This window comes from Orcinus orca, chromosome 15, assembly GCF_937001465.1.
Source record: "Orcinus orca chromosome 15, mOrcOrc1.1, whole genome shotgun sequence".
Classification (NCBI taxonomy): Eukaryota; Metazoa; Chordata; class Mammalia; order Artiodactyla; family Delphinidae; genus Orcinus; species Orcinus orca.
The window spans coordinates 4,441,856-4,461,513 of NC_064573.1; the positions used below are offsets into that span (position 1 = coordinate 4,441,856).

Below are 19,658 nucleotides of genomic sequence, written 5' to 3' on the forward strand. Positions count from 1 at the left end.
GCCATGCACTCAAGAGACTCATTGCTCTGCCAGAGTCACGGGGAGGTTCAGCAGACCTGGGAACTGTTAGGAAAATAGTATACATAATCTGGTTTACTTTTTTTTTTTTTAATATTTATTTATTTGGCTACGTTGGCCCTTAGTTGCGGCACGCGGGATTTTCATTGAGGCATGTTGGATCTTTTGTTGTGGCACTAGGGCTTCTCTCTAGTTGTGGCATGTGGGTTTTTCTCTCTCTAGTTGTGGCGCAAGGGCTTAGTTGCCCCGTGGCATGTGGGAATCTTAGTTCCCCGACCAGGGATTGAACCTGCATCCCCTGCATTGGAAGGTGGATTCTTTACCACTGGACCACCAGGGAAGTCCCTGGTTTACTATTTTTAAAGCATTTAAGAAAGTTATAACACTAAATGCATGCATTTGGAAAGAGGAAAAGTCTCAATTCAATAATCTAAACTCTCACCCCAAGAGACTAGGAAAAAAAAAAAAAGAAAACCCAAAGCAAGCAGAAGGAAGGACTCAATAAAGAGCAGAAATCAGTGATATTTAAAAAAAAAAAAAAGGAAAAACAATAGAGAAAATCAGAGACAGAAAGCTAGCTCTTTGAAAAAATCAATAAAACTGACAAACTTCTAGCGAGGCTGACAACAATAACAACAAGAAGAGTGGTCAAATTACTACTACCAGGAATTAAACAGAGGATATCACTGCAGACATTGCAGACATCAAAAGATAATAAGGGACAACTATGAACAACTCTATACATAGATTTGACAATTAAGATGAAGTGGACCAATTCCTCGAAAAGTACAGACTACCACAATTCACCCAGTATGAAACAGATCTGAATAGTCTTATAACTGTTATGGAAATTAAACTCATAGTTTAAAACTTCCTGAAAAATACATCTGCCAGCCCATATGATTTCACTGGAGAATTCTATCAAGTTTTTAAAGAAGAGTAACACCAATTCTACACGTTCTCTTCCAGAAAAATAGAAGAAAAGGGAATACTTCACAACTCATTCTGTGAAGCCAGTATTACTCTGATAGCCAAGCCAGACAAATACAATGCATAAAATGAAAACTACACACCAATATCTCTCATAAATATGGATAGAAAATCTCTTAACAAAATATAATTCAGCAATACATAAAAATTACATATCTTTTCAGCAGGTGGTGTTGGGAAAGCTGGACAGCCGCATGTAAAGCAATGCAGTTAGAATACTCCCTCACACCATACACAAAAGTGAACTCAAAATGGCTTAAAGACTTGAATATAAACCATGACATTATAAACCTCCTAGAAGGGAGCATAGGCAAAACATTCTCTGACATAAATTGTAGCAATGTTTTCTTAGGTTAGTCTCCCAAGGCAACAGAAATAAAAGCAAAAATAAACAAATGGGACCTAATCAAACTTATAAACTTTTGCATAGCAAAGGAAACCATAAATAAAATGAAAAGACAACCCACAGAATGGGAGAAAATATTTGCAAACAATGTGACCAGCAAGGGATTAATTTCCAAAGTATACAAACAGCTCATACAACTCAATAACAAAAAAGCAAACAACCCAATCAAAAAATGGGCAGAAGACCTAAATAGATATTTCTGCAACATAGAGATGGATAATAAGCACATGAAAAGATGCTTAACATTTCTAATTATTAGAGAAATGCAAATCAAAACTACAATGAGCTATCACCTCACACAGGTCAGAAACAATACAAATAAGTCTACAAATAATAAATGCTGGAGAGGGTGTGGAGAAAATGGAACCCTCCTACACCATGGGAATGTAAATTGATGCAGCCATTATGGAGAACAGTATGGAGGTTCCTTAAAAAAAACTAGAGTTACCATATGATCTTGTAGTCCTGCTGGGCATATATCCAGAGAAAACTCTAATTCAAAAAGAGACATACACCCCAATCAATATTCATAGCAGCACTATTTACAATAGCCAAGACATGGAATCAACCTAAATGTCCATTGACAGATGAATGAATAAAGAAGATGTGGTATATGTGTATATATATATACTCACACATATGTACAATGGAATACTACTCAGCTGTAAAATAGAATGAAATTATGACACAGCAATATGGATGGACCTAGAGATTAACATACTAAATGAAATCAGAGAAAGACAAATATGATATCATCTATATATGGACTCTAAAATATGATACAAATGAACATATTTACAAAACAGAAGCAGACTCACAGACATAGAAAACAAATTTATGGTTACCAAAGGGGAAAGGGGGTGGGATAAATTAGGAGTTTGGGATTAGCAGATACAAACTATATATATATAAAATAGATAAAACAACAAAGTCCTACTGTATAACACAGGGAACTATATTCAATATCTTGTAATACACTATAACAGAAAAGAATATGAAAAACATATATACGTATGTATAACTGAATCACTTTGCTGTACATCAGAAACTAACACAACATTGTATATTAACTATACTTGTTTTTTAAAAAAGCAAATTAAAAAATTATACATCGTAAGCAAGTGGGGTTTATTTCAGAGATGCAAAGCTAGTGCAGTATTTGAAAATCAATGTATTCCAGCATATGAAAAGGCTAAAGACTATTTGGAATGTTTGGAAAAATGTCTTCCATGGCCTTGCATTCCTATGGAAGAGGTAAGCAGGGGGACAGGAAGCTAACATTCATCAGCAACTACTGTGGAAGAACTGTGCTTAGTTTATGGGAGGATGACGTACATGTATAACCTATTGTGTAGTTCTTTTTGGAATTAAATACCATTGCCGAAAAAGACCTTAATAAATATCAGACGACTTTTTAATATGCTGGAATTCTCTCCCCCGCCTTTTTAAAATAGAACATTTGTAAATCTTCCTATCGGTGCCCAGCTGGGGAGGTACTGTTCCAGACTCTATTCCAAGAGCAATCAATTATTTAGGATTTACCTTAAACAATATACTGTTGAGAATAGACAGGAGACACTAATACAAGTACTCGCCTAGTCAGGGTCAACAGCGAATAACTTCAGAGCGACATATGTCCTACGCACATTGGGACGGTTTTGCTTTTATAGAACAATTTCCCTGGGTTTGTTTATCCTGTGAGAATGGGGCAGTTTGGGGGCAGTTCTGGGGATGGGTCGGGAAATTACAGAGCACTGTTCTGGGCAACACACTTGTTTTGTCGAGGCTACATGAGGTAACTGCGTCTTTTACCGTCCACGAGGCTCGTTTACATCTCCTCTCACACTAACAGTCCACCTCGACACTCGCAGCGGAACGACTTTGTTACAAATTAACGCCCAGCTCTGCCTGATCTGACCTGATTGGGAAATCGCGGCGATTTTGATGTGGGGTCGCTGCCCTACACAAGATGGACTCTGCGCCCGCCCCGTCGGACCCTCCCTCGTCGGCCACCTCGCCTTGTCCGCCACGAACACCCACACCCGAGGGCTCAGGCCCTGGCGCCCGATCTCCGCGCCACCGTCTTCTGCGCAGACACAAAGGGAGCCTCGCCCTCCGCGTGCTCGTACAGCTGTGACTGTGAAGGGCACCTTCTGCAGCCAATGAACACTCGCGAGCTGGGCGCGGCCCGTTGGAGTTGGTGGAGTGTCGGCCGAGGGCGGGATCCTTGAGTGACACGAATTTTGGCCAATCATCGGAGGCCTTGCTTCGGCCTCCCCCCGACCCCCACCCCAGTGCCTGCCTCCCTGCCCAGGCGCTGAGTAGCGCCGTGGGGAATGTGCCGGGATAAGTTAGCGGAGACGCCGGCTGAACTCCGCCCGGCTGCGCTGCTAGTTTTAGGGCCTGAGGCTCGCCGCGTTCCGAAATGGCAGAGGAGTCCGACAAAGCCGTGAAGTACTATACCCTGGAAGAGATCCAGAAGCACAACCACAGCAAGAGCACCTGGTTGATCCTGCATTACAAGGTGTACGATTTGACCAAATTTTTGGAGGAGGTGAGTTGGTGGAGGCAGGATGCCGACTGGAGTTTGGGGGTTCCCGGTCGAGACTTGTCGTTCGCAGCGTGGTGGGATTGACCTGCCCGGCTCTATGTGCGCACCTGAGTGTGTTAACCAGTGCGTGCGCACCCGGCTTTGCACACCTGGGAGCTGCTCCCCGCGTCTGCATACTTGTGTGTGCACCCCCTGAGTCTGTACACCTGGGAGCGGACCCCGAGTTTGTACACCTGAGGCTGCGGGCCCGCGTGTTCACACCTGGAGGTGCATAAGCCACTGCCGCGACCAGGTGAACCAATTTAGCAGCCCTTGTAGGGCAGAAACTGTCTCCCGAGACCCTTCGCGGGCATGTAGGAGAGCACCACTTCGCACTTCGTGGGAAACAAAATCTCATCTGGAGCTGTCTTCCTAAGAGAGAGCGCAACTACGGAAGGATTTTTGAAGATCCTTTTTATCCTTGAGTGTGCATAGACCAGGTCTTCATCTAGGACAGGGGTCGTCCCACTTATTATTCCTGGAGTGGATTCCTAATTGGAGCCGGTTGGAGACCACCCACCTTGAGAGCTGTGGGATCCCACAAGAGGGGACCTTGAGTTCGGAGGTCCAGGTGTGGTCTGCGCCGGCTCTCCCCCTGGCATCCACAAGCCCACCCCACCATCCACGCCCACCTACCCGCTGTTCACCTAGAGGGCGCCCAGTGATATTTAAGGTATCCAGTGACGACTTCGGTGAGGTACAGTAGTGGACTCCTGCGAGTGAGCGTGGGGGTATGTGTGTGGCTTTGATGAGGAGCAAGGGGGAGGGACAGAGAAGTGAAAAATGCCAGTGCGACTTCATCCTTAAGCAGCTTTGGGAATTGTAAAGTAACTGCTTAACTTTGAGGAAAACATTTCTTTGATGAGATTCTTTGCGTTGATTATAATTTTTGCAATAAATTCTAAGGAGTTTTTCTTTGCTGCCTCTGGCTGTGTTATATCACTGTGGGGGAGTTTCAGTCATAAATCTTCCTGTAACACTTACTCTCCTTCATTTCCCCAGACAATAGACAGGAATGCTTAGTGATGGGAATTTTCTACATAGTTTGTGAGGAAAATGAAGATAGAGGCCTGGTCTGAGCTGGATCACAATTTATATCAAAGGACATTGGTTTTGTAGAGAATGTTTTAAAAAAAATTTTTTTAAAGATTGAAGTTGATGGTTATTAGTAAGGTATATTACTGTTAAATTGTCCTCAGGTGATGTGCCAGAAGATAAAATAGTGTCCTGATCTGGTTAAGAGTGGTTTATAGTAGGGGGTCAGATCTGATCTGTCCTGTTCCTCCTGCTGAGCTACAGAGCTTATTTGCTATTAGAGATTCTTGAACTAGTAATCCTGCATCATAAGGTCAGGTCTAATTGATACCAGATGTCTGCTTAAAACTGTTCCTTCCCCCTTCCCATGGTATATGTAATTGTAGAATTTTAAGATCCATTGTGTGCTTTCTTTATTTGTGTCTATAAAAAAGAATAGCATTTATAAAATAATAGGATATTTTATGTTATGAAGCTTTGCCATTTTTTTCTTTCTTTTTTGTGGGGTCTGTCCTATTCATTGTGTTGTACAGGGGGCCTCCATGGTCTCCCCCCACCAGATGCCAGTATCACACCCTCCCCCCCGTTGTGACAACCAAAAATGTCTCCAAGTGTTACCAAATGTCCCCTTGGGGACAACAAAGTCACTGCTAGTCAAGAATCACTGCCCTAAGATATATTTTGCATAACTTTTATGGGTACATTTCTCAGGAGATAAGGAAGAGAAGATGATTAAGCTTTACTATAAACCATTTACATTTCATTCTTATGAGGCAGAAAAGGAATTGCACAAGGTTTTCTAAGCGAAACGGGAAGAGATGCAAACCAGCTGTTCAATGGGTGAATTAGCTGACAGCAAATTCCTTTATTTTTCACTCTGTTTTCAATACTCTTTCTTTAAAAGTAGCTTGGGGAGAACATCTCTCAAGAAAAATGTGATGAGTCGAGTTTGTCACTAATATTTGATAACTAATATTTATAGCAAGATAACTCAAAGCTACTGTTTATAGTGAGATACATAAAAACAAGTTTACAGCGGTTCCTATAAACTAAACTTTTCTTAATTGCTTCTTGGTAGAAACTCCCCAGAATAGCCTATCTGTGACACCACTGCTCTCTGGTACTCACTCACGTCCTTCCTTTTGATCAGTGATCCTGTATCTGCTGAGTTCTTATAGTGGAGACTGTGGAACTCGAGAGGAAGAGATATCAGTTCTATTCTCCGAAGTTTCCGTTTGAGGAAGCAGGAATAACACAGAAAACAATGCATGGGCCGGGATTACACACAAAGCTGTGCTGTATCAGCCAGAGTCTAGTTCAGCGGTGGGGAGTGGACCCGGAGTGGCCGTGTGAGGCGTCAGGCATCGACTCTGGTGAGTAGGGCCTAACATCAGCGGTGACAGACCAGCTCCCAGAGCTGGTCTGGATTAAGGTAGAACAGGACGGTGGCTGACATTGTGAAATGGGACCGATCAGAAGGATGAAGGTATGCAGCGAGCAGGAGGCTCCTGCAGCCTGTTCTAGCTGGTCATCGGCGGTGCCAGCCTTCCCAGAGCATCTGATTCTACTTTTAGGGGACATATGTTCTATTTACTGTTTTCACTATCTGTTTTCACTTTTTGTGACCATCTCTGATTAATGCAGTGTCCTAGGCTTTGGCTTCCTGCCCCAGCTTAGCCATCCTAGGATTCCCTGCCAGTGGCTTACTGCATCTTCAACACGCATCTCCTTCAGAGACCTGCAGGGCGCTCTGCCAGAATTTTCACTTCTTCCTAGATTCCTCCTGTTCCGTTGTTAGGGCAGTGCTATTTCTCTCATCCCTTCTTTTGAAACAGAGAAAGGAGCCCAGAAGATATGTTTCTCCCCCCTTGCCCTGCCCCCTTTCTTCCATCATTTAAAAGCTCCAGAAATTCATGAAACCTTTGCGTGGTAACTAAAGAAGATTCTACTTTCCCTAACTTACCCAAATATGAAAGTTTTTTGTTTGTTTTTTGCCTTCCTACCTCTAAATAGTGAACTTTTATTATGGGCTAGATCTCCGTATATATCATAGATCTATATGCATGTCTGTATTCATGTTGAGACAGTATATACTGTGATGGATGGAAGGGGGTCCTAGTCTGTGCCTACGCTCTCTATGCCTCATATGCCTTATTTAACGTAAAATGGGAGGATGACAATAGTGCCAACTTTGAGGGGTTATGATAGGAAACAAAATAATGCTGGTTAAACATATAACACAATGGCAGGTGTATGGTCTTCACAGTAAATGCAAACTCCTATACCTGTACAGGTCAGCATGGGGTGTGGCTTTCTTTCTGTAGCATCATATGCAGCTGAGTGCTAACATGAGATTTTAGGTGAAGGTGAAAATCTGGCAGGTGATGTTGAAACAGGAGAGCATTATAAAAATTATACCCTCTGGGCAAGAACACAAGTGAAGTTTCTAAGTTGTGCAGTGAGCTCCATCTCCTGAAATAATAGCCTTATAAAGCTGTTTTGTTTTCCAGAGAAGGGTAGACACTTGAGAGGGAAGATTGGCTCCTTATTACTGGCAATCTCAATAGCAGCAGGTGTTCAGTTACTAGCTGATACTGATCTATGAGATTATGAGCCTTGTTTCCTACGTATTTTTTGAAAATTTATTTATTTTATTTATTTATTTTTGGCTGCGTTGGGTCTTTGTTGCTGCGCGCGGGCTTTCTCTAGTTGTGGCAAGCGGGGGCTACTCTTCATTGCGCTGCACGGGCTTCTCATTGCGGTGGCTTCTCTTGTTGTGGAGCACGGGCTCTAGGCGCGTGGGCTTCAGTAGTTGTGGCATGTGGGCTCAGTAGTTGTGGCTCGTGGGCTCTAGAGTGCAGGCTCACTAATTGTGGCGCATGGGCTTAGTTGCCCTGCGGCATGTGGGATCTTCCCGGACCAGGGATCGAACTTGTTTCCCCTGCATTGGAAGGCGGATTCTTAACCACTGTGCCACCAGGGAAGTCCCTGCCTACGTATTTTGAAGTAGGTGGGTTTTGTTTTTCAATTCTGAGTTATAGTTTTTAAACTTATATTTGTGAATTTGAGTCTTGTCATTTCTGACTATATCATTAGCAAGGTTAACGACTGTAGAACTTTGAATGAAAATGCAGGCATTTGGGGCCAGGGAGAAAAATGGTTTGCTTTTCCCTTTCTGTGATTTGGGCAGTAGCATTTATTCAGGTCTTATGAGTGCTGTGGAACATGAGAAGAAAATATCACATAATTGATGGCAGTAATATTAACTTGCTTTCAGTTCAAGTCTTCACATGTTTAATTTGTGAAATAGACACCTTCCTGAAAAATACTATAAAGCATAATATTTTGTGTCAAGTTGTCCTCCTTTACATGATCAAAATGGAAACTTGTTTCTGTAGAACTTTTTCTGGTGATCTTGGGATTCTGATGCTCTGTATCTGCATCTTAGATGTTCTTTAACAGCATTCTGCCTTACAAAGATGTTGGCTTCTGACTCACTTTTGCCTTTTGAGTCTTAGGCCGTATTCTCTATAGCAGGTTTTGTTTTAAGGACTTACTTTTTGTTGTTTTCCTTGAACATGGCTGCCTGCTTTGCAGAGACGAGTGGTTCCAAGCCTGGGGGACCTCAGTGCCTTGGGGAGCCAGGAGGAGAGTGTGGGTGCTTGAAACTCAGTGTCCTTAATTTTGAAAAACACAGAGGACCCTACATCTTTACTGTTGGTAGGAGTGTCATATTTAGTGCTAAAATCCCAAGTGCCTTTGTTTTTTTCAAGGAAGTTTGATAATATCCTGAATCTTATACTACTATAAAGCTGCAGTTGCAAATATGTCTTTGATGAGTGTGAAATGGAAAAGTTATTATTATTTAACATACATAGTTTGGTAAATAAACCTCAGAAAATATGAAATCCATAGGAGGAAAATGTAAAGGGATCCTTGGTGGTAAAGGTGGTTCAGGCATCTTGGGTAAATAGGCATCAGAGCCTCATCTCACAATGGTGAATGTGAGAATTTATATGTTGAAAAAATCCAGGAGCTGTGAGCACATTTAAAGTTGTGACACTGGATGAGATGGCCGAGGGAAAGTGGAAAACACTAACTCTGTGACTAGGGCAGGGGACCTAAGATAACTAGTACAGCTTTAAAAGAAAACAGACATCCAGTTGGTACACAGCTGCTGTTATTTGCTTTGAGATTTCCCCCCACCCCCATATCCAGGGTTCTCCATAGGAACCAGGGAGAAAGTAAAGGGAAGTTGTGAAAGAATAAAAAGAAAACCTTTGGAAGGTCAAAGGGCTAAAATGTGCTTTTCTTTCCATCTGCTGTCGTTTTACTGTGTTGCCTTCTAGAAGGTGGAGAAAACAGCCATTCCAGTTGCCCATGGGGAGTTTTTAAGTAGAGAAAGTTCTGAAGGAGTCTTCAAGGATGCCATTTGTTCCTAACACAGATGACATCTGCATGATTTTAAGAATCTGTATTATTTCATTCAAGAAAGAGATTGTTGGGCGTGCGTGCAGAGGTTAAATGTTGTTTTCTAAAGACCTCTTAAATAACTGGCCTGGAAGGGCTTGTTCTGAATGGAAATCTGATGAGGTTACTGCTCTGATGAAATCCTTCTGTGGATTTAGCTAATCCCCTGCCCTCTCCTTCCCACCGCCTCGCTGATTTCGGTCCTGCCCTCTGAGCTGTGGGTGGTACTGTGTTTGCTTGTCTGCCAAAGTCCCCGTCTCACTTACACGTGGTTCCTGGGGGCCTCAGGAAGGGTCTCTCCCTCCTTCCTTCACACCGTCGTCCGTCTTCACGTTACTTTCTTGTGGCTCTAGTTGTTAGACTGTCTTCCTCTTCAGAGCCCCTTTCCTGACATAGTCTTCAGGATTTCAGGGGTTCCATCACATTGGTTGTTGATTTATGAGTTTTCAGTTCAGGTAATGTATGTTGTTATTGTGTTAAAGAATGTGATTTCTAGAAGAACATAAAAAACTTCATTTTGTAGAAACAGACTGTCATTTCTCTGCTTAGTCCCTTTCCATGGCTTCCCAATGCATTTAGAATAAAATGCCATCTCTCTCCCGGTGTAACAAACTCTGCGTGATCTGGCCCCTTCCTTCCTCTCCCACCTCAGCTGGTAACACTGTTGCCTTGCCCTCCACACCTTTCTGTGTCCCTAACAAGTCAGGCTTGTTTCTGCCTTAAGACCTTTGTGCAGTTTTCCTTCTGCCTGGTGTGCCCTCCTTTCACCACCCTCTTCAGGTCGCCGCCCAATGTCTTCTACCAGAAAGGGGGATGTTCTGTCTCATCCTGCAGTGTCGGAGGCCCTGGGGCCCAGTGTTTTCCACTTTCCCTCAGCCGTCTCATCCAGTGTCACAACTTTAAATGTGCTGACAGCTCCTGGATTTCTATCTCCAGGTCACAAAGATGTCTCTCCTACACTCAGGATTCTCGTATCCGCAACTCACTTCGCATCTCCACTCAGATCTCTAACATGCCTCTCAGACACAACGTGTTGAAGACTGAACTGACCTTCCCTCACACATCTTGCTGCCACCTTCCCTATCTCAGTGATGACACTTCCATCCATTTGCTCACGTCGAAAACCCTGGGGTCATGTCTGATCCTTCTGTCTCTCTCACACCCACACTGAATCCCCCAGAACATTCTGTGGGCTCAACTTTTATAAAGGAGTCAGAATCCAACTAATCTTTCCCCCTCTATGCCGGCTCCCTGCTCCAAGCACCATCACCTCCAGCCTGGTGACCCTCACCCCTGACTGTGTATTTTTGGTAGTAGAGTGCTATTTTAAGATGTCAGATCCTATCACTTTCCTATTCAAACCCTTCAGTGGCTAATGACACCACCCAATTTAAGACTTTGGATATAGCTGCAGTAATCAGGAAAGCGTGGTCCTGGCAAAGAGACGAATACGTAGATCAATGGAACAGAGTAGAGAAACCAGAAGTAGACTCATGCAGGTACTTCTGACTTTTGACAGAGATGCAAAAGCAATTTGATGGAGGAAGGACAGCCTTTTCAACAAATGGTTCTGGAACAATTGGACAACAGTAGTCAAAAATATAAATCTTGACCCAAACCTCACACTTTATATAAAAATTAACCCCAAGTAGATCATAGATCTAAATATAAAATTTTGAAGAGACTTAGGATTAGGCAAAGATCTTAGACACAACAGCAGAAGCATGATCCATATAAGAAAAAGTGGATAAATTGGACTTCATAAAAATTAAAAACTCTGTTCTTTAAAAGATCCTGTTAATAGAATGAAATGACGGGGCCATTGACTAGAAAACTTTCTCTAATCTCATATCTGACAAAGGACTTATATCCAGAATATATAAAGAATTTTCTAATCTCAACAATAAGGAAACAAATAATCCAAATAGAAAATGGGAAAAAGACTTGAATAGACATTTCCTCCAAGAAGATATATGAATGGCAAATGAATACATGAAAAGATGTCCAACATCATTAGCTGCTAAGGAAGTGCAAATTAAAACCACAGTGAGATACTATAACATACTTGTTAGAATAAAAATTACTGATAACCCAAATTCTGGTGAGGATGTAGAAATGCTGAATTGGTCATGCATTGCTGGTGAGAATGCAGAATGGTACAGACACTCTGGAAATCAATCTACCTGTTTTAAAAAGCTAAACATAGACTTACCGTATGACCCAGCAGTAGCACTCCTTGACATTTGTCCTAGAGAAATGAAAGTTTATGTCCACATAAAAGCCTGTACGCAAATCCCAGCAACTAGAACAATGCTGGCACAGAGAGAGGACTCAATATTGATTGATTGAATAAAAGTTTGTAAGTGTAAACAATATCAGACAATTGATACAGAGTGGCTGTTGGGCTGGCAGCTTTATTTGTAAAGCCCCGAACTGGAAACAACTCAACATGTTCCTCAGTGGGTCCCTGGTGAGACTGGTACATGTGTAGAGGGAAGACAACTCAGCAGTAAAAAGGGAATAAAGCAACCTGACTGGGTGTCAAGGGTATTATGCTAAGTGAAAAAAGACAGTCTCAAAAGATTGCACACAGTGTGCTTCCATTTCTGTGACATTCTCAGAATGACGAGGTCACAGAAGTGAAGAACAGATGATAGGTGGCGGGGGAGGGGGACTGCAAAGGGGCAGGAGGGGGAGCGCCTTTGTGGTGGCAGAATGGTCCTGTGTTCTGTGAATCTGCATGTGGGAAAGTGCCACAGACCAGGACACAGAGATACACCAGACAGACACACAAGTGCACACAACTACTCTAAGTCAGTCTAGTGACTCCTATTTAAGATATTTGCTGGTGTTGACGATGCATTACAGTTACGGAAAATGTTGCCCATTGAAGGAATCTGAGTGATGGGCACATGGCACCTCTCTGCAGCTCTTTTCAATATAAAGAGTTAAAACAAAAAACACATTCATCAGCTCCCTCTCTTTCGTGGTTAAAGCCAAGCCTGTAAGGCAGCTACAAGGTCCCACCGCCTTCTGGCACGTCCTGCGTCATGCATGCTGATGCCCTTGCTCTTTTATGAACGTGCCAGGAAGCCTTCCACCATATAACCCTTTGCGCTGGAAGGTTATCCCCCAGATAGCAGCATGCTCACTCCTTCGCTGTCTCAACGAGGCCTCTCCTGAACCCCGTTTACAACTGGTCACCCCCCAGCCCCTGCATTCTGGGCCCACCACCCTGCTCTGGTGTTTCTTTTTCCTGTAGCACATGTCACCTTCTGACATGCCATGTAACCTATTTCTCACGTTTACTGCTTATCTGTCTCCCTCCACTGGAATGTAGACTCTGTGAATGCAGGAAGTATCCCAGCACCTGGAACAATGCTGGCACATAGAAAAGACTCAATAAATAGTTATTGAATGAATAAGTGAAAGTTTACGAGTGTAAAATATTAGAAAATCGATGCAGAATGGCTGTTGGGCCAGCGTGGGTAATTTCCTGACAGCTTGTTTTATTTCTCTCCTGCCTCCAGTTGCCTGTTTTAGCCAATTTTTTTAATTCTTAACACTAGATATAAAAGGAAAAATAGGCCTAATGATTTGGTATTGAGGAGGACTGGTTCCACCCTCAATCCTCCTTTTCAGTCTCAATTGTAGCCTGTCCTGTCCTCTCATCTTTTGGCCATTCCAACTCAAGATGGATCCTAGCGTAGATAGAGGAATAGCCCCTCTTAGATCATAACCCATCTTCCACTGGGCCCTCAATTTTGGTGGCTTTGCTTGTTCTTATGAGGAGCGTTGGGTTGAGCTGGGTCACAAGGCAAGCGGTGCGTGTTCTAACTCTCCTGGCCTCGGTGTCCCCTGCTCTTGTCCCTCGGAGGCAGACCTGTCCCTGCCCCTTCCTCTACCCCAGGGTCATTACTTCTCAGTCTGGGACTTACTCTTCCCTTCAGAGATCCCAGGAGTTGTTATGTCTCCAGTGAACTCACTTATTTAACCTAATGATATAAGTTTAGTGATGGTAGAATTAAAAATATTGGTCAGGGCACACTGACTAAATGCAAAATTATCTTTGATTCATGGTAAATTTGGGGCCAAACATTTACTGTCTCAACTCTAAAAGTAACCATGGGGCTTCCCTGGTGGTGCAGTGGTTGAGAATCTGCCTGCCAATTCAGGGGACACGGGTTCGAGCCCTGGTCTGGGAAGATCCCACATGCCGCGGAGCAACTGGGCCCGTGAGCAACAGCTACTGAGCCTGCGCGTCTGGAGCCTGTGCTCCGCAACAAGAGAGGCCGCGACAGTGAGAGGCCCGTGCACCGCGATGAAGAGTGGCCCCCGCTCGCCGCAACTAGAGGAAGCCCTCGCACAGAAATGAAGACCCAACGGCCCAAAAAATAAATTGATTAAAAAATATATATATATATATAAAATAAAATAAAAGTAACCATGAATGATTTTTCTTCTCTTTCTTTTCAAGGAGAGAACACTATAACAGCACTCTGCAGGATAGTTACCAGCTCACAGCTGCATTGCTTATCTGTTCTCATCCTAATGACCTTTAAGAATGATTTCATGTAGCGAATGTTCTTTGTCCTTATGGTAGGTTGTTTCTATTAACTCTTGTCATTGGGTCTGTGGCTTAGTAGGATCAAGCCAGTTGATTAAATCCACAGAAATCTCTTGAAGATGAAGGGCAGGCTGGAAAGAACGGGTCCCTTGGGGTTTGGGGTTTGGTGCTGGACTTGGCCTCAGCAGTTTACAGGGACCAGGCGCTGTGTGAGGTTCTGTGCAAGGTTCTTTCTGGCAGTATTGAATGTGCAGTATTGAATAAGAAAGGGAACGAAATTGATATTGATGGAACACCTATTACATGCCAGGTATTATACTAGTTATATCACTAATCTCTGTAGTTTAAGTGGGAGAGGTATCTAATGATGGAGAAATGGAAGCTCAGGAAGAGCTGCTACCTTCCTGGGTTGCTCTGCGAAGACGTGGCAGAGCTGGATCTTGAATTCAGCTTCCTTTGCTTCCAAACCTGGGCTTCTTCCGTAACACAGTGCTGCCTGGACGTGGAGGCCAAGACAGCTGGAGACCAAACCGCAACAAAGGTGCAGGGGCTATGGCCAAATACTGAGGGGTCTGCTTTAACATTTTGTCGAGTGATATGGGGAAGGGTTATTGATAGCAATTGGGAGGTGACATGTGCGTGATTCTGTTTTCTCATTGCCTCCCCCAAACAAAAACAAATAAAAAAGTGATCAACAGTGCATTTTTATCCATGTGAAATCCGGTTATTTACAGTGCCTGCAGTTCCTCCAGGGTGCCATTGTGTCTCTGTCTCCGGGCCTTTGTGTTCTCCATTTTCTTTGCATAGAACACACCCTTCCCCACCCCTTTTCACCTGGTGAACCACCAGTGTACCTTTTACACCGGAGTCTAAGCACCCCCTCCTTAGCAACCCCTCCCTGGCCGCTTCTCACCTCCAGCTCTGGGAGAGCTCATCCCTCCCTCTGTTGTGCCGTGGCTCTGCACCTGGGGCTTACTATGTTTAGCTCTTACTTGTCCGCATGTCACTGGAGTGTAACTCCCTGAGGGCAGGGCCATGACTTACCCACCTTGGAAACAACAGAGCTTGGCGTGGCACTTGGCAGATGTTTGAGTGAGCGGGTGGGTCTCATAAGCCAGCAGCGGGAATGCAAAGATGGGCCTTGTTTCATTGCATCATTTTCAGAGTGAAATGAGGAGAAGTAATTCAGATGATGCCTGTGAGCCTCTGGTCCCTAAGCTTTGAGGGTTCAGTGAGAAGGTGCGCAGAAAGCCCCGAGGCGGTGCAGACGCAGGTTCCAGCCCCTTCACCCAGTCCACAGGGGGGCAGAGCAGAACAGAAGTCTGGGGAACCCAACCAGCTTCAAGGCCATCACCCTTTGCCTTATCAGAAACAGTGTCTAGAAATGATAGGAAACATTTGGCTGTCTTGTTATTTTTTTCTAAATTTTATATAAATTGATTGCACTCCAAATAGTTGTTTTCATTTTTGGCTTAACTATTGAAGATCATCTCTTTAGATACATTGGTTTTGCCTAGTCATTGTTTATGCACAGTCTTGTTTGTGCCACCGTTTTTTGGCAGTGTTAAGTGTTTGGACTGAAAGATCCTATTTAAAACTCCAGAACTGGTGGACTTTGGGTCCATATAACATTACATTTATGTGGAAAGGGTTTTTCTGTTATTATCATTTGTTTTTGCCTAGTTAAGCAAGCCCTCGAAGTGAATGGCTTTGACCTGATGAGTATTGCGATACTGCAGTGTGGTTCTGCATTCCCTTCTGGGTTTTTTATTGGGACGGCCTCGTAGCCAGACAGAGCCCTGAGACAGAAGCATGTCTATCCTTTGAATTGTCCTTAGTTATTAAGGCCCAGGAAGGCAGGGCAAATGACAACATTTCTTGGGGTCTAGAAGTGAGATTCCTCAACAAAGTCCCCAAAGAGATATGTACAAAGAAACTTTATTTTTAAGGCATCTAAAGTCACTTTGTTCAGAAACATGAAAATGGCCATTTAATTTGCCCATTCAAAAAAGAGAGGGGAGGTTGGACTGTAAGTCAGACCCCAGTGTTCTGGTCCTGCTACTCCATGAACTGTTAGTGCGATGTTGGGCTTAATTTCTCTGGACTCCCGGTTATCCATCCGTGAATTTAAGGATATTGGGTCTCTGAAGGTTCTTTTAGACTCTGAACTTCTGGGGTTTTAACATGTAGCCTAGCCTTTTGAGTTAAGATCTCCAGTTGAGTTTTATGCTTTTGATGCTGTGCTCACAGGTGAGGTGGAGGGCAGCCGACTTTCAGGAAGCCGAGAGGGGCTTCTTATTAAGGCTGGCGCCTGTGGGCCGGTAGAGGGAAAGAGAGGGATTTGTGCTGCTATGCTGGTCAGATTGCTGCATGTCTGCAGTGGTGCTCTCCCTGTCTGGATTTTGAGCCTCTCTGTTCTAACCATGACAGGTCCATCCGGCATTTTGTCATGGTCGCTCTGCTCTTCAGGAACCCACAGTGATCCTCAGTGTCTTCCACTTCACACTGGCTCTCAGGGCCCTAATGGTTTGGTCCTTCTAACCATCCAGCCTGTGTTAGGATTCTCCAGAGAAATAGAACCTATAGGAGATACTCATACATATTTCATATATATATTTATGTATGAAGAGATTTATTATAAGGAATTGGCTCCCATGATTATGGAGGGTGAGAAGTCCCCCAGTCTGCCATCTGCAAGCTGGAGACCCAGGAGAGCTGGTAGAGTGACTGTCTGAGTGTGAAGGCCTGAGAACCAGAGGAGTCAATGGGAGGCTGAGGGCGGGGGAAGGAGAGATGAGATATCCCAACTCAAATAATGATACAGGGAAACAGGTGAATTCTTCCTTGCTCCACCTTTTGTTCTATTCAAGCTCTGAATGGATTGGATAGTGCCCACCCACATTGAGCAGGGCCATCTCCTCCACTGAGTCCACTGATCCAAATGCTAATCTCATCTAGAAACACCTCCCAGAAATCAAGTTTCACCTCAAGTTGACATGTGAAGTAAGACATCACACAGCCTCACGTGTTTTACTTTATTCACACTCGTCTCTTCAGTTGCCCCAAGTATGCCATGCATATTTCAGCTCTACCCACCACCAGTCCCTCCCATCAGTAAGCTTGCACAAGCCTCTTAGATAGCCTCATCCACCAGAGGGCAGACACAATCACAGAGAGATAGACAAAATGAAAAGGCAGAGGATTATGTCCCAGATGAAGGAACAAGGTAAAACCCCAGAAAAACAACTAAGTGAAGTGGAGATAGGCAACCTTCCAGAAAAAGAATTCAGAATAATGATAGTGAAGATGATCCAGGACCTTGGAAAAAGAATGGAGGCAAAGATCGAGAAGATGCAAGAAATGTTTAACAAACACCTGGAAGAATTAACAAACCAACAGAGATGAACAATGCAATAAGTGAAATGAAAAATACACTAGAAGGAATCAGTAGCAGAATAACTGAGGCAGAAGAATGGGTAAGTGACCTGGAAGATAGAATGGTGGCAATCACTGCCGTGGGTCACGCATGAATAGTCAAAACTATGAGGCTATATCTGTGTTTTTCTTCTTTAACCTCAAATTAATTGTATGCTTTTTCAGGATCAAATTATGTCTATTTTTCATGTACTTTTGTGTGTCCCAGGTGATGCTTTGCACATAGTATTCATAAATATTTGGATTAAATGAATTAAACAAAATTGAATATGAAATTATATGGTTTCTGAATGGTAAGAACTATTATAGTTCAGGAGAAGGAAAGGGGTGTGAACTAGGATAGTTGGAATGGGAAAGTTGTTGTCAGTCACTTAACCAGTTGTATATACTAGTTCTAAGACCAATGTGTAATCAGCCGTGCACATCTCCTTTATTTATCCAAACTTGCTTACAAATATTTCTTTGTATCTGCCATGTGCCAGGCATTGAACTAGGTATTGGGCAGCAGGGATGAGTAAGACAGACAAAGGCCTCTGTCCTCATGAATCTTACAAATGATTGACAAAATAGAGCTTCAGGAGTTCTAGGTGCTGTGAAGGAAAGAGTAGGGAGGGGATAGAGACCGTGGTGTGAGGACGGGGTAGGCCCTTCTGGATGGGCAACTCAGCGAAGGGCTCTGAAAAGCTGACATGTGAGCAGGGATAAATGAGGGGACAGACGAAATCTCATCAAGGTTTGGGAGAAGAGCATTCCACACAGAGGCAAATGTAGGGGTTCTGAAAATCCTCAGATGTTAGCTTAGTCCAGGGTAGCTGGTCATAGTGGAAGCGAGAGAGGTAACAGGTAAACAGGTAACAGGCATGATGGAGTAAGCACAGTCGATTGTGGGAAGGATGGAGAAGAAGCAGGAGACCCGTTAGGGGTCAGTTGTGGTTGTCCATTCAGGAGATGCTGGTTTGGTCTTAAGGTGGTAGCATTGGAAGTGGGGAGAGGTGGTTAGCTTCTGAATATGTTGTGAAGATAACCAGCTGGATTTGCTGATGGATGGCAGTGAGAAGGAAAGAGGAATGAAGTTTGATTTCTAGTTTTTGGCTGCAGCAACTGTATGCATGGTGGCAACATTCACTGAGAATAGAAAAACTGGGAAGGAGTGTATCTGGGGGCAAAGTAAAACGTTCAGTTTTGGTTATGTTATGTTCAGGATGCTCATTAGACATTGAGTGAACAGGTAAGTAGGCTGTTGCATGTGGGAGAAGTCTGGAGCTCAAAGGAAGCCTAATGAACTGCACTTGCTAGAGAACAGGTGATATTCTGGGTCGGAGACCAGGTAAGATCACCAGGAGAGCTAGTACAGGTGGAATGGGAGAGCGCCAAGGACTGAGCGCTGGGGTTGAGACTCGGAGAAGATCAGGAGGGGAAATAAAGTTGAAGGGAAACTAGGAGAGCCTGTTGTACTGGAAGCCACATGAAGAAAACATTTCAAGGAGAAAGAGATCCACTGTGCCAGCATCGCTGAAAGCATTTATGCTGTGAGCAGTAGAAAGCCAGTTGTAATTCCAGGACCTGGTAGCCACCATTATCTTTATACCACAAGAATTTACCACGTCTTTCTGAAAGTGTTCTTAGGAATGGGTAGAGATTGTGACAGTTGATGTCTTCTGAATTATGCCAATGTTTCATCTTTTAAAATCTATTTCCTGTTTATTTGCTTGCAAATAACCCTTATATACAAAAAGATGTAAAAAATGAAAGCTATTTCCAGTTATTTTATTGGTATTCCCTAATTTGTATCTGGAGATTCTCATATGTTATCAGCGCAAGGTGGTACTTGGGGACCTTATAATAAGTAGAGATTTCACAGAAGCAGACAGGGAATTATGCACATGGAAAATGGAATCTTCCTCTGGAAAAATGGGAGATTTTTTGTTAGAAGGACAATTCCAGTGGGAATGGCTTGTTTTGCCATGGCTGCCGCCGGTTCTGTCCTTCCTGGGTCCTCTTACCGTCACCGCTGACGTTCCCTCCAGTCTTTCTCTCTCTCTGGGCTCTACAGTGGCTGACTGCCTGTACACGGTGGGATGAGTGGAGGTCCTAGCGAGTGACCCTTTACCAGGACAGATTTCTGATACAGACTTCACCAAAATTTG

At 43.6% G+C, this 19,658-nt stretch overlaps 1 protein-coding gene across 3 annotated transcripts in view; it reads left to right on the plus strand.

Moving 5' to 3' along the window:
- The first annotated feature begins 3,706 nt into the window (after positions 1-3,706).
- The window catches only part of LOC101280683 (cytochrome b5), a 30,462-nt gene continuing 14,510 nt past the window's right edge, over positions 3,707-19,658 (plus strand). For all 3 annotated transcript variants that reach the window (XR_004476952.2, XM_004280008.3, XM_049697939.1), the window contains exon 1: positions 3,707-3,968. Coding sequence is in view for 2 of the 3 variants with exons in the window: in XM_004280008.3 (XP_004280056.1) it covers positions 3,840-3,968 (129 nt within the window). In the remaining variant the exon portion in view is untranslated. The remainder of the gene's footprint in view (positions 3,969-19,658) is intronic.